We start from the raw sequence: 16028 nt of genomic DNA on the forward strand, positions 1-16028 counted from the left end.
AAAGCCATTCCTGGGCAGATTTTACAAAGTGGTCCATTGCCCTGCTGGGGTATGTCGCTGCTATCATGGAGTGTAATTGGCATTGAAGCAGGGTTGTGTATACACACTGTTTAGGTGAATGGTACATGGCAACGTAACATCCACCTCAATGCTAGGACCCATGGTTTCCGAGCAGAACAATGTGTTTTGACAAGATCCATGTTACTCACTTCATCTGTTATTGGTTTAAATGCTAATGCTGATTGGTTTATATCAAATTCAACACATTTTGATCTCGTTTCGACTGTAAATTTCATTCTTTGTTGCTTGGTTCCAGTATTTCTTTGATAAAAACAGTACAAACACCTGAACCCTAATGCAATATGGCAGCATCTCCCCAGCATGAGTCATTACTGTGTACATAAATGTGTAGGGACTTTAGCCACCTAGCCAAACCTAGCTATGATTGTTGTCATAAAATCACAGCCAGAGCCTGTTGTGGTAATCATACTGTACTGCATGTGTCTATACAAGCATAAAATCTTGTAGAAGAAGCTAAAGTTACCCTAAAGTAAGCTAGCCAGCTAGCTAAAGCTACTTGGCAGTCTTCATACAACAGCTAACAGTCATGGATTTTATTCTGTATTCTAACTACATACACATACTGAGGCCAATATACATTGATAAATACATATACATGTAAAAAAAAAAAAGACTTGAAAGATTGATAGATAGCACTTATTATTACACACAAAATCAGTCCGTTGTAAACCATTGATTAAAAAGTCAGCCAGTATTTACTGGCAGCAAAAATCACTGACAGTTATTCCACTAAATCAAGACTCCGTGATTTATTGACTGAGGGATCAAGATGGAAGCCAGTCTGACCACACAGTCACAAACCGACATCAATACCATCAGCTGTCTGTTCTACTGTCCTAATCCATGCCCCGGGGGGTAAATACGGACTCTTTTTGGCTTCACACTCACGCATTCCCAGATTAGTCTGTCCTCTGCTCTCAAGCACAGCCTCAGGGTCAGAGGTGTAGATGTAATGGCAGCATGTGCATGTTTGTAAAAGCTAAAATATACTTATATACATTGTGTGACATGAAGGTGGGGAAATGTTAAAGGCTCCTGCTCGGCGTTTTCACACTCCCAATACTGATTTAGAATTCACTTTCTTTGCTCTTGATTTAAGTTGTTTGCCATGACTCACAATCCCTGCAAAAAAAAAAAAAAGAAAAAAACATAAAAATTGAAGTCAAAATTGGAAGAAATAGCTTAATAACATAAGGGATATGGAATACTGGTTTGAATAAATTAGATCTAAAACAAATAGTGAAATATCTGTCAGGCTGCTTTTGGTTCACCTTGTATATATAGCATAATACGGTGCAGTGATCTAACGTCAGTCCAGAAAATTAAAGTAGAATTTATGTAAAATGCCAGTTTTTCTGCACCTAAAATCTGTTTGCAGGACGCCTCTGTACTCAGATGAATTTTTCCTAATCTGTCCTGCATTCAGTTGACTTCAAAAGTAGATATCCAGTACTGAACACTAGATGGAGCCAAACTCACTGCATTTCCTGTGTAGAAGGTCTTTCTTATTGTCCAGTTTTACAGTTTCAGTGACTTACAGTGATCAACATGTGACCTGCATGGCATCCCACAGCACAGTGCATGTGTGCACTCGGTATATGACCTGTGTAAACTGCCGCTCTGTGATTCCAGGAATGTTCCCCGGCCTTTAACACGTGAACTACATGTGACAAACATGTCTTCCATTCCACACACCCACAAGTGCACACATTTACTAACTGTAAGGAGCTAATTCAGCCTCGTTCTATAACCTTATCTTTACAAGAACTCTTTCTGGACCACAGCAAACAGTGACATCAGTCATTAATTTGCTTCATGCACTGCGTGTTCCAGTTACATGAACACAATGAAAAGCTGACATCACATATATCATGTCCAGCCGCTTCATGCTAAATGAGGGGGGGGAGGAGATGCAGCATTTCTGTCCTACAGCATAGAACCTAAAGGGCAAAGGCTGTGAGTCTGTATGAGGCATGAGCTGTTACACAAATAAGGCCTACATATATTAGTACACATCACAGGGAATGAGCAATATTCCACCAATTCTACTTCATAAATAAGCACAACATTTACACAGGATTATAATATTTGAAGCTTCTGAGCATCTAAACATTTTAATATACGGAAATGTACCGTTCTGTCAGCATATATTCCAAGTACAGTTGCTTTTGTGTTTCAGTTTTGGCTGAAAAGGCATCTAAAAAAAATCACAGCCCATCATAAACTATTCTCTATTAACAGCTGCAGTTCCAGTTTAGGTAAGGTCAGGACTGCTGACCCAGCGTTGGGGATGTCAGAGGTCTGAGAGGTCATAGAGAGTCGGTGGAGATAAAAGTAAAACTCCTTCAACTCTGAAAGGATGGCTTTACAGTTGATCTAATCTGACTAAAAACAGGCGTCCTGCTGCAGCACCCACAGACGGGAATACTCTATAAGTGATGCTAGAACAAGAGGAGGACTTTTGCAGATATTTTCTGACATAACCTGAGCTGAGCTTTAAAAAAGGAGAAAATGATAGAAAGAAAGAGTGCAGACAAGCTAATAAAGTGAGCTGAAAAGAGAAGAAGCCAGCATGAGAGTAGCAAGTGAGAGGACTCGAGAAGTCACATTTGATTTGCAGATTGCTTGATGGCTGCATCTGAAAAACAGAAAAATAAAAGCATCAGCTCCTCGGCACACTGTTCTGGAGTTTATAGACTGATTTTCTTTCCCTTCATTTCTCTTTTTCAGTCTTCAGAGGAAATTAAAAAAATGTTTTGTTCTCTTTGATGTGTTTAAAAGTGTGTTTCAAGTAATTTTTTTCTTTCCTGCATCATGGATTTAATTTGTCTAATTTGCACTTTTACTTCCTAGTTTAGTTCCTGAGAACAGTTTTTGCAGCTCCATAGTATTTAGAACGTTTTGGACAAAAATTCTACACGAGTCTCACACTAAAATCTATAATTGCTACGTTGGTTCACAATGCAAAAGGTATTTTTCCACACGACAGGTTGTAAAATTAAGATATATCTGTTCTTGTAGTGGGACTCATCATTACAACTCAACCATGATCTTTGTTTCTAAACCGAACCAAGTAGTTTGGAGCTAAAGCAAACAGTGAAAATATCTGAAAACAAGTGAAACAAACTGTCGGAATAACACAATAAGGAATGGTCCCACAAGAGTGAAAGACCTGTGTTTTATTCAGTGCTACCAGCATGTTTCCAACCTCTGAATGTGGACCTTTTTTTAGTTTTTATGTGCCTTCATGGTGAGACTAATACGTGTTATCTTTTGGGGCCAGGTTCGTTGTCACGCATTTTGTTGTGAGGCTGTGGTGAAGAAAAGATCTTTTAGTCTGAACCGACTCGTGGATGTTTAACAACCGTTAAGGAAGCAACTCAGTTTTAGAGTTGCGGTTCGATGCATTTTCTGTGTAACAGCGAAAACAAAGCGAATATTCTCTAGGCGAAACGATCAGCCTTAGATCAGAGCTACAACTGTTTATTTCATTTATTAATACAGCGCAGGTGTACGACTAGCTAATGGTCTCTCCCGTGTCTTGTTTCTTAGTTTGTGTATTTATGGTCCTGTCCATCTTCTTGTGAGTTTTAGACTTTTATCTGATTCTCCCTGCACCTGCTCTTTCTTTTTGTTGCTTCCCTCTCAGCCTTTGTTGTAAATTTTACCACATTTACTTTTACTTTGCATCCAGCCTCAGTGTCTGGTGTCCTGTAGCTGGGTTGTCATCCTTAAACTGGCTGTAACAGTGTGTTCATTGATCGTGAGCAGCGGGAATCACTGGTGCCGTGAACAGTGACCTGAATGTAGATTACATTATTTATCGATTTACATCCCAGCGACATGTGGACTGAACTGGAATGACTCTACTTGAACCAGCTACAAAAAACATATATATAAAGCTCAAATTTGACTACATTTGCACCATTTGTTTGTAAATCTGCTGCAGAAAGTTCCACATATGTTTTAGGCTTTTCTCTCATTTTCAGATTTTATGAACTGTCGGAGAGTTGCAGCTCGAAGACGAGTCTCAAACTTCTTTTTGCAGAAACTCACATGGCAAACACAGCAAAGGAAAAGAGTTTTTCACACAAGTTTAGAAACCAAAACCACCAGTTTAGTTTTTAAGAATGCAATTCTTAAATGCATGTTTTAATTTTTTCATTATTTATTTCAAATTTCTTGCAGTTATCTGAATATTTTTCTAGTAATAATGCAAATTTGTGTTTATTTCTACTAACTCTAGGTTTGGGATCACCCAGACAATTCCATGTTTTCCATGAAAACTCCCACTTTTATCCATGTGCTAACATAACTGCACAAGGGTTTTCTAATCATCAATGAGCCTTTCAGCACCATTAGCTAACACAATGTAGCATTAGAACACAGGAGTGACGGTTGATGGAAATGTTCCTCTGTACCCCTATGGAGATATTCCATTAAAAACTTCCAGTTAGAATAGTCATTTACCACATTAACAATGTCTACACTGGATTTATCATTCATTTAGTGCCATCTTCATTGAGAAAAACTGCTTTTTTTTCCAACAATAAGAACTTTTCTAAGTGACCTCAAACTTCGGAACGGTTGTGCACATATTCAAATTTTTTGATTTCTGGTCCTCTAAGTGTGCATAATTTTACCAGTTTTTTTTATTATTTTTGTATTTTTCTAGTCTTAAACCTCTGTGCTCGTCATGATACTAATAATAATTTTAATGTTTAGCTGTACATTTATTAAAAAAACTTCAAAAAGTATGCAATTTATAACCTCATCGTGTGTATTTTATGCAAATCTTAATTAACAAATTAACTGCGACTGAAAGTATACAGTTTTTATACACAGATTATTGCTATTTTCCTGGAATGAATGAAAATAGACGACTCGTTAAATCTAAATACTCTTTTCCACCATCGCCTACCCGCTTACACTAAGACTGAATTCTGAAGCCACCATCAGTGTGATGTAATGTTTGCCAGTGATCTCTAACAGAGAAAGACTGAAACCAAACAAAACACAGAGAGGAGAAGAGTTGTGAGCAAACACACAGAACAAACAAGCTGCTATTCTGATTAAAGTTCAACCACTACATCATCTTCTTACAGCTACAAAATACCACCACAGAGAACATCTGATAGCCCAAACAGCAGCACAACAGCGCCATCCTGTGGTTGGAACATGCACTTGCATTAGCAGTGATCACACTGAACCTGCTGTGAAAAACGAAGATTTTAGCATGTTCTTCTGACATGCAGGTGCTTGAGTTTATTTTATACTCTGATGCTCAATAATCAAGCATACATGTAATGGAGGTTTTGCTTTTGACACAATGACTTCCTAGACATGCACTGACTTACAGACTCACACATGACAGCGTTAGATAATCTGAGCTACAGCGACCTGACTGTACCAAGAGATTAAGATTAAAAGAGATTAAGATTTGGGATTCAGCGTCATACAGATATCACAATGTGAAGTTTAATCACGCACAGCGATGGTTTGTGAGTGCACATTGTGTCCCAGAGGTCAGTTGTGTAGCCGCAGACCGTACAGCCATACAGCGGCTGCTCATCAGTGAAGTGTTTTTACATCTATGGTATATGCGTTATTTTTATTTTTTTAGGTTAATCACATGAAGAATGTTTCCTGAGACAAACACAAAGCACAGCATTTGTAATTCCACCTCCATACATGCTGACTAAAATCATGTAATGTCTGATATATTTAAACCATCTTCTAACTTTTGAATAACAACATTAATATTATACCATACTTTTTATATAGGGGTGTCCGATATTGGCTTTTTTTTTGCTGATAACCGATATGCCGATATTGGCCAACTCTCAATTTCCAATTCAGATATTAACCAATACTGATATATGTGGGTTATTTAACTAATTTTAGGTAACATCACATATCTCCTGTCGTAGAATTGACACATCTCAACTTAATAAAAAAGAACACAATCAAAACTATTTCTGAATCAGCTCATTTTATTATTGTTTATCTCATTAGAAGGTGGTTGTTATTAAATTTGGACAATTATTTAATTGACATTTTAGTGATATCCAGTCATTTTTTATTAATAAGTGATTGTTTCCATAATAAATATTTATGGAATTTGTAAAGACATGATCATAATGAACATAAAAACATTAGTTTTCTTTGATTTGTTTTTATAAAAAAATGTATTCGTGACATATCCCATGGACTTCAAAAGTCCCTCAATTATAGTTTGACCCACATTCAGCTGTGTTACTCTGTGGGTTCACAGACTTTATTCCTTATTTAGTTCTTCATAACTGTACTTTTTAGCACACAAAATTCGGTTTGCATACCTGAAAGTTTTAATTCAAAATGATTTTAGCCTAAATGTATTTTAGATAAGAGAAAAAAAAATAATGCAATTTAACTCAACAAATAGTTAAGCTTTGTAAAGAAGCTCGATTTAAGAATGCCTTAATGATGCTATTATGCTATATGGACAAATAATGTAAGTTTTCTATTATTATTTAATCACCGTTACAACTCCCATAGTCCATATGCTCTTTTAATTTCAAGATTTCAACATCTCTAAGAAGGAGGTGTTGCAAATTTGTTCTGAAAACACTACAAATTACAAAAGATTTTTGTACTGAAATTTAAAGCCAGCTTTCCATAGCCTCTAAAAATCATTTCAAATTACTCCTACAGAAAAAATTGTTTCATTCGTAGAAGAAATATTCATGTTTTTTGAAACCTTCCATGTGCAAAATATTTTTTTTTCAAAAAAAGCAATGGGCCTTACAGTAAGCCTTGAGGAACTCCTGTAGTGCCTAATTATTTTTCCGGTTTTCTAAGTTGTATCATAGAATCAAATACTAGACAAAACGTTTATGTCCAAAGTGGATTAAATGCTGGAAGGTTTAGACGACAAGCGAAGCTGCAAGATGAGCGAGGTAATCTTAAATGAGATGTTAAAGCTCCTCTCTGGTGTTTGATTTAACCCCTAATCCCTTCTTGCCTAAAAGTGGCTTAGATGTAGCTCTGCTCTGTTGTTTCCTCCCACCTGCTGCACTCTGGAGCACACCAGCTTACCCACGATTCCACACAAACACTGTAAAAGTACACATAGGCAAGTTGTAATATTGGACTAGTAATATTGGACTATTTTAGCCAAACATGTTGAAATGAACAGGATTGGGTATTGAGGTTTGCTAAATATCAAACCCTGGAAGGCCGAATCTGTGTTTTAGAGATTCTCATCTGGGTCTATATGGACATTTTACCAAAATAAAAGCCTCTAAAGATAATGTTTTTAATGATATTCCCTCTGAAAATGTAAGATGTGTTTCTTTAAGGTGGAACAAAGTTGTTCTTTTATCCATAACACCATTTACAAATCCATTATTTTGTATCTACACTGCATATTTCTGCCATCCTCCAGCCTGTTCCATCTCATCTTCATCTCCTTCATCTGATTCTGACTGGACCATGTGGCACTCGGCATTCTTGGTATCCTCATGTTTTTTTCTTCTTCTTCTTCTGTTGTTGCAACCAATCAGATCCAGTAATGTGGAAGTTTGCTGTAGTAAAAAGGGCAAGGGAGAGGTGTAGCAGGATGGGGAGGGGTGGGGCGGGAACAGCGGAACCCGGATGCTGATGCTGACCGATGAGGAGAAGGAAGCTCGACAGAAGGAGGAGGAGGAGGAGGAGTGTGAGAGGTGGGGAAGAGAGAGAGAGAAAGAAACGGGGGATATTACGGGCAGCAGGAGGACATCCCGGCACCGATGAACACTCCCGAGGAACTTCTGACAGCCTGACAGATTATTTAGCCCCAGATTTTTCCGTCCTCGTTGGTTTTTGTGCGCGCCGGCTGCAGGGGAGGAGATGCGGTGATATCATGCGCACAGCCGGCCGGGGAGAGAGAAAGGGAGACCGAGAGAGAGACGGAGAGGGAGGAAGAGGGATCGCGGGGAGGAGGAGGAGGAGGAGGAGAGGCGGCTGCCTCCAGGCCAGCTGAGGATGCTTGTTGTTTCTAGAAACCGTCGCCGGGCCGAGCGCCGCTGATCCATCCCGCTCCGTGCGCACCGAGCCGCGGCTGTCCCGACCGAGGGGCGCGTTTCGGCTGTCTGGCCCGGTCTGCCCCGAGGCTGTTTGATGCTCTCTCTCTCCCCCCTCCACCTCCACCTCCTCTCTTCCTCTATTTCCTGATGCAGGGCCGGGGAGGGGGTGAGCCAAAGTGTGCACCGGATATTGGAAAACCCATTCTTCTTGCTGATGCTGTTGTGATAATAGATGATTATCTGGACAACGCCGCATCTGCACACGGAGGAACATCCTGACCGAACCAGGCCTGACTTGACAAGAAGAAGAAAAAAAGAGGGGGAATGTGTGAGCTCTGGAGGATTATGAAAACATTTTTGGACGGGGGTCCCTGATATCGATCTGAGAATGGATTCAATCAGGACTTAGGATATTTGAGACTGTGCTCTTACAGAAATCAATCTGTGGCAAATGTAGCCTTCCTGTCCAGGTCTGAATGAGATCTTTCTTCGCTGCTCCACTTCTTTTGGGGGCCAGCTGCATAAGCTATACAGGATCAATCAGCTTTAAACTACTCTTATTTATAGCAGGGGTTGATGTTGTGGACATCTCCCAGAACTGGCACCGGTGAAACCTCACACATCCTCTCTTCTCTCTCATCGTTTTTCTTTTCCTACCTTCCCTGTGAATGATGCTGCTTTCTGTGCTGTGGTAAAGAGGATAAAACTGGAGAAGACTTTTTGAATTCTAAGCCTTACTGAGTGGAAACTGGGCCGGTTCTCAGTCCGAGCAGCACGGAACCCGAGCGCATGACAAACAAGTGCATGGGAGTAGCCTGCAGGGCCCGGCTTTAGATCACGACCAGTCCTCCTCCTCTCCTCTCCTCTCCTCTCCTCTCCTCTCCTCTCCTCTCCTTTAAGCCGTATAGCCGCCTGTGATGTGCGTTAACGCATTACACACGGACCGGGACCGAGCGCTATCTTGATCTGCCTTACACAAGGAATAGAATTTCACCTTTGGAAAGGATGAGCAGCAAGGAGCTCACTGTGGGCCAGTCCAGCCAGTACGTGGGCCCCTACCGGCTGGAGAAGACCCTCGGGAAGGGACAGACAGGTAGGGACCCCCTCTTTTCCAGTCTTTTCTCAGGTGGATTCCAGGATATTACACCCCCAATGTAATGTAATGTAAAATCACTTAACTCTCCTGTGGTCCTCATTTACTGGCACCAAAAAAAATGTTTCCTTGTCTGAAAAAAAAATCCAAAAATTCAGCCAAAAAATCCCCACGTGTCTGAAAATTTGCAAAACTTCAGGAAAAAAATCCAAGAATTCCGTAAAAGTTTCCCTTAAAAGTTTCATTTTAAAAAATGACCCAAATTTGACTAGAAAAGTCTTGTAAATATTTTCAAAAAATGAGTAAAAATCTTCCCCCCAAAAATCCTAAAAATATCTGAAGTGATTCCATATATATCAGTAAAACTTCTCATAGTTTCTTGAAGAACATTCACAAAAAAATCAACCAAAATCCAGGCAGGATTTTGGTAGATTTTTTGTGAATGTTCTTAAAGAAACATTTTTTAACATTTCTTTTTCCACCAAAAAATGTAGGAAAACTTCCAAAAAATGTTGAAAATGTGGACATGAAACGTTTCACTGTGAAAATATATATTTTTTTCCACATTTTCAAACTTTAAAACGGGTCATTTTGACCCGCAGGATGACACGAGGGTTAAACATTTCTATCATGTTCACAGCTTAATCCTTGTTTGTACTCTAAGTCTTCTTGTCTTCTATAGTTTTACACCCTTACAGCCTTCTTAAAGGGTCTCCAAAGGATTTTTCATGTGTTTTTGGAGAGGCAGCAGACGTCACAGCAGCCTTTTAAATTCAAATTTCTGTCAGTCTTCTTTTGGAGCTGAGTTTGTGACACTGTCAGTAAAGCTTTTTTTGAATTATTTATGACATCCCTTCCTTCCTGTTTTCACGCTGCATCATGATTGGTGATATTCAAACACTTTCTCCCTCCCAGGACTGGTGAAGTTGGGTGTCCACTGTATAACGGGGCAGAAGGTGGCCATAAAGATCGTCAACAGGGAGAAACTCTCCGAATCCGTTCTAATGAAGGTACGGTATTGATCTCGCCTACTTACCCGGCCTGCTTTCCTTTCTATCTACATGCTGCACCTGCTGTGCCTGTAGTCACCGAGGCTTTCATTATGGCGGCTGCAGGAATAGCAACAGAAAAGGAGTCTGTATTTTTGTCAAGAAAAGCCCGTCGGTGTGTTGTAACTTGGAGCCGCTGAGTGTGTGGGCACTGCTTCTGTATAGTTGAACAATAGGGATGATTTCATTCTGCTAATTAAGCCCTCTGATGAAAGCTACTGCAGCTGAAACACACTGGACTGGGATGAAATTTAAATAGCTGCTTTTTTTTCTTCTCATGTTGGCGTTTCTAATGTGGCTGATTGCTAAGAGCTTCATGCAGTCTGTCTCTTTTAAACCCAGCATGTTGCACAAGGAACACTTTTGTGGTATGATATGTTTTAGTCCAGCGGTACATCAGCTCTGACTTTACAACCTCACAAAACCTGAGGCATAAAGAGAATCAGAGACTTGTACTGATGCCCCAAGCTACATTTGTGATCTGTTGACCCCGTATGAGCCTGCTGGCAGCTTTAGATCTTCAGATGGATCCTTTTGGTCGTTCCAAAGTGGAGGCTTAAATCTAAAGGTGAGCGAGCGTTCTCCATCAGGACCTTTTGAACGACCTGCCTGAAGAGATAAGGGCTGTAGAGTCAGTAACTTCTTTTAAATCACTTCTTAAAACAGGATTGTCAAACTCATCTTAGTTCAGGTTCCACATTCATACCAATTTGATCTGAAGTGGGACAGAGCAGTAAAACCACAGCAAAATAACCTAGAAATAACCACAACTCCAAATCACAAAACATAATGAACAAACTGAAATTTGTTGAGAAAAAAAGTTTCAGTTTATCATTTACACATTACAACTTCCAGATCACAGTGTGTCTACAAAGGAACAAAATACTTCCTTTGCCTTAATTAGATAGTATTTTACTTTAAAAAAGACACACAACAACAAAAACAAGACAACATATTACAAAAATGAGACACAATGATAAAAAACGAGGCAAAAATTATACAAAAAAAGTTACAAAGCGACAAAAAAATGGACAAACGAGACAAAAAAAGACAAAAGGACAAAAACGATAGAGAAAACAATGAATAAAGCAAAACACAATATGAGAAAAATAAGACAAAAACACAAGCGAGACTGAAAGGAAACACAAACCGAAAAAACAAGAAACAAAAAGACAAAAACGTGAGACAAATGAAAAAAATTAGACAAAAAAGACAAGTATAGACTATTATTTTACTTTATGATCAAAACAGCTTGTCATGGTCTAGAAATTGTTTTAAATTTATAGTTTTACAAATTTACGATCTGCAGTGAATGTCGTCTCTGGAATTTTTAGGACCGGATTGGACCCTCTGGTTTCGACACCCCTTTTTTGAAAACCCACTTTTATAGACTTGCCTTCATGTGAGATTAGCTGTAATTCATTTTAGTGTCATATTCTGTATTATGTCCTGTTTGTTTTAGATTTTCTATCTTGTTTTATTTGGCTTTTAGCTGCCTGGTTCTTTGGTGTGATGTCGTCTCTCTAATTCTTTAATTCTCAATTTTTCTAACTTTTAATTTTAACCCTCAACTGCCTAGTTCCCTTGTTTGAGTTGCGTGCTAATCTAGCTAATTATTCATTGAATTCATTGTCATTTTTGCTATTTATTATTAATTGTCTCCGATAGCTTGTTTGTTTGTCTGTGCGTTGCATGTTTTAACTGTCAAAGCACTTTGTGAATGCTGTTCTTAAGGCTGCTATGTAAATGTTATTATTACTTCTACGGGGTCATTCTGCTGGTATCGTTGGCCAACCACACATTTACATGTGTTTTTGACAACATTAAACGAATTTAGTGCTGTTTTTCTCCGTCCAAATGTGAATAAAGCCAGCTTTCACCCCCTGCTCATAGCACTGACCCTTAATGCCCTTAATCTCATGTCTGTACAGTATTGCTCATCTGTACCGCTTTGGAAAGTTGCCCATTGCCTACTCCGTGTGCTGACCGTCAGTCACCGCATTGCCGGGCTGCTATCTGCTAGCTTTAGCTCATTGCATTGCACTTTACTGCAAGGGATTGAAGTAGTGTTTTCATGTTCATGCTTGTAATGCAGCCTTGGATGCTTAGTTTCCTGCTACAGGGCTGCAACGTGATACAGCAACACTTATAAAGTTTTATGACGAAGATTCCATGCAGTTTTTGCCCACTTTTCATCCCAATCCCCTACTCTTCATTCAAACCAAACAAAGTCTTACGCAGTAGATAGCATTAAATGTATATGATTTGCCACCACAAAAGGTTCAGTCTAAACTTTTCGGGCTGTTGCAGGTGATGTTTCGGCAATGAGCCGATATTTAAATGTCAGTGGGAATGACGTGGATTTCCCATGTGATTATCAATCCCCCAATGTGGAGAGAAAATCGATGCTGTGCCTCATTCTCTGCCATGTGCGAGGCGGTTTAGTAGGTCATGCTATGGACAGCTGCTGGTGCTGAATTGAGAAATGATAGACTTTGTAAAAGAAGTGATTCATTTTAAAAGAAGGGCTTGGATATTTTTAAATCCATTGGTATACAATACACATGTTTAGGTTAAAATAATTGTTGGTTGTTGTAATCATTTTTGTCTTGTCCACATTGGCTATGAAGTGCAAAAATCTACAATTCTCAATTGCCGATGTATAAAGAAAAGGTAAACCAAAGCTAAAATGAGCCAATACAAAGTCTGTATTTAATCAACATACTTTAACTTTGGAAAAGACCCACCTGATGTGTTTTACTTTGACAGTTTAGGCTTTTTTTTGCACTAAACAAAGACTGGATTTTGTACCTCATTTAGTGTGGAAAATTAATTCCTCCTGGCCGGCAAGGTGACGAGAAATGCTTACTGGGGACAATTACTCTTTCAGTATGGGAATTAGGGACAAGCAATTTGGGGAAAATTGCAAAGTTAAGCTTTAATTGTCCCTGAGTAATAGATTTAAGAGGAAAAAAAACATCACTGCCTCATAGAGGACAGGACAAATCTGTAAAACCACTGTCACAACAGTTTAAACCGCCTGAATCATGTAGTACACTGACCAACGGGCAACACAAACAACTGCTGAAAGTTTATATCTGCTTGAATGAGAATTAAATTAAAGAACAGCATTAGTCTCACACCTTGTGTATTTTAAATTGCAGCCTTTGCAGTTTGGTAATTGCTTTCAAATTGCACTTTTAATTTGAAATGTAGCTATTAATTGTTCAGCCCTAATGGGAATATGAATGTATTTTTTAGTTTACCAATAGTATTTAGTTCAAATACTGTACAGTGTCTAATGAGCAATGGGCTGGCAGAAAATAGAAATTCTTTTACAACAGTTGCTTTCTACATTCGCTGGTATTTAGCACAGATTTATTAGGGACGGGTATCAAATAGAGGTTTTATAAAGCCAAATGAGCTGTACATATAGACATAATTTTACCTTTTAAAGTTGATGTTACTGCACAACACAGTTAACAATTATTTATTGTGCTTTATAGGAAATATAAATCCATTTTCACTCTTTTTTATTCTTTTTTGGCCTCTGCTTAAGTGCTAGCTTGTCTGTCTCTTTAGCCGCTAGCTGCTCCACTGTGCTATTTTTGCTATTTGGTGCTGAACGGAGAGTTTTATTTTGTTTATTTTGGTTTCTCAGCTTATTTTTTTTTATCTGTCTGATGTTTGTTGTTGGACACGTATTGCACGGTGGGTTTATTAGAACAATTTCAGTGAAAATAAATGCCTTCTGCTGCTGGAATCCAGCTCGACAAGAGTGCTAATAACTGACATTTTGAACTGATAAACAAAAGCTGCTAGCTAAAAGATGCTAGCTTTAAAGTAGGCGATAATTCTCGGTTTGCTGGGTAGCAACAACTCACACCTTTCACATTATCCATAGTTATTTGGTTCTTTATTTATATAAAAATACTAAACAGTACATTTTAATGCTTGTGTAGAGTTAGAAGCTAAATGCTCTAAGCTAAAAATTAGGTTAGCAACTGACAAAGTAGAGCTAGCTTACTTTGGTCACGACCTGCTTGCAAGAAACCTACTGAAAGTGTTAATAATTTTGTGTCCTTTCGTTTAGTTTTGTTAACATTTATACATTTAAAACACACTTTTGGGATGTTGAATATGGGTGCTTTACAAAGTCAAGAAAAATTTGGATTTTAACATGATAATTGCACCATTTTCAAGTTATTATAGAGCAAAATGAATGTAAAGTGTGAGACGCTGCTGTAGGCAAAGTAAGGTCATTTTCACTTTCTCACTATGCTCAGCCCATATTTCACTTGGTGATTACAGGCTAGCTTGGGCAGTGGTTCTCAAACTGTGAGCCTTAGAATTAGTCTTATTTGTATGATTTATGTAAAGGTGTGCCTTCTGATAAAACTGTTCAGCTGTACGAGTTTTATCTATATTCTGGGTTAAGATTGGGATATGCTGTAGGTTATTAATACTCATTTTCATGTTTGATAAGACGTTTTCTTCACAGTGATTTGGATGGCCAACCCTTTATATAGTGCAGTAGACGAGCTGCAGGAGTGAATTCTTAAAGTCCTAAAGCACAATGTATAATAATAACAAATAAACTGCTTTCTGTGGTGCTGTTTTTAGAAAAAAAAACAGCTAAAAACTTGTGTGTACGTTTGGCCTAATGAGAACTTATTCAACAGGAGATGGTTCTCCATGTTCTCGAGCCTCGCCTGCACCTCTTTCCCTTCATGTTTTTTCCTGTTGATGAGTATCTTGTGCCAGGCAGCTACTACTGGATACCAACAATATCAAGTCCTGAATCCAGTCTGCTTTGTCCCGCAAACTCATAGAAAATGTGTCGGTGCCGAGTAGAAGGACGTCGGTCTGCTGATTTAACGACAGTGGCGCCGCTGATTATTTGCTCACGGTGCTCTCTCTCTGTTTACTACTGTTGCTAATTGTCTCTGCCGTGCTATTAATGAACCGATTGAAAAAGCATTTCATACCGTCTCCGTCTGCTCTGCATTTTACCTCCGTATTACATCATATTTACCTTCCTCTTCCGTCTGACATTTCCATCTCCATCATTTTAACCTGCGCTTTTCTCTCTCTTTCTCTCTCTTAACCTTTCTCCTCACCCCCCCCCCTTTCTTTCCGTCTGTGCAGGTGGAGAGAGAAATAGCTATTCTTAAACTAATAGAACACCCTCATGTTCTGAAGCTGCATGATGTCTATGAGAATAACAAATACCTGTGAGTATCTCTGCATCTTTCTCCTTTCTGCTGACTTAAAACGAAAAGAAACGCTTCCCTCACTGCAGCAACAACCTTGAATTAGAAAGGGGAAAATGTTCTGCTAAAGAGTGTGTGTGTGTGTTTGACTTGTTCATTTCTTTTTTATTTCTCTGTCTGTCTCTCAGGTACCTGGTGTTGGAGCATGTGTCTGGCGGAGAGTTATTCGACTACCTGGTGAAGAAGGGCAGGCTGATGCCCAAGGAGGCCAGGAAGTTCTTCAGACAAATCATCTCCGCACTCGACTTCTGTCATAACCACTCCATATGGTCTGTGAGAAACCTTCTAATGCATCTTCTTTTATATGTTGATTTATTTTGACTGCTGTAAATAAGACACTGCTACAAACATTCCATTGTAAGTAGAGGAAAGTACAGATAAATGCACCAAAAATTCCACAACTAAAAGTACTCATTGTGCAGATAAATGGCTCCTGTGCTGAATAGGTTGTTTTAAATTACATAATTAGGCCTGAGATTGTTTTATT

At 38.9% G+C, this 16028-nt stretch overlaps 1 protein-coding gene across 2 annotated transcripts in view; it reads left to right on the forward strand.

Moving 5' to 3' along the window:
• Positions 1-7719: 7719 nt before the first annotated feature.
• Positions 7720-16028, forward strand: part of brsk1b (BR serine/threonine kinase 1b) — a 41139-nt gene continuing 32830 nt past the window's right edge. For both annotated transcript variants that reach the window (XM_051940961.1, XM_051940962.1), the window contains exons 1-4: positions 7720-9219; positions 10135-10229; positions 15417-15502; positions 15670-15810. In XM_051940961.1, coding sequence (XP_051796921.1) covers positions 9132-9219; positions 10135-10229; positions 15417-15502; positions 15670-15810 — 410 coding nt within the window. In that variant the 5' untranslated portion in view covers positions 7720-9131. The remainder of the gene's footprint in view (positions 9220-10134; positions 10230-15416; positions 15503-15669; positions 15811-16028) is intronic.

The sequence above is a fragment of the Acanthochromis polyacanthus genome, chromosome 21 (genome assembly GCF_021347895.1).
Source record: "Acanthochromis polyacanthus isolate Apoly-LR-REF ecotype Palm Island chromosome 21, KAUST_Apoly_ChrSc, whole genome shotgun sequence".
Classification (NCBI taxonomy): Eukaryota; Metazoa; Chordata; class Actinopteri; family Pomacentridae; genus Acanthochromis; species Acanthochromis polyacanthus.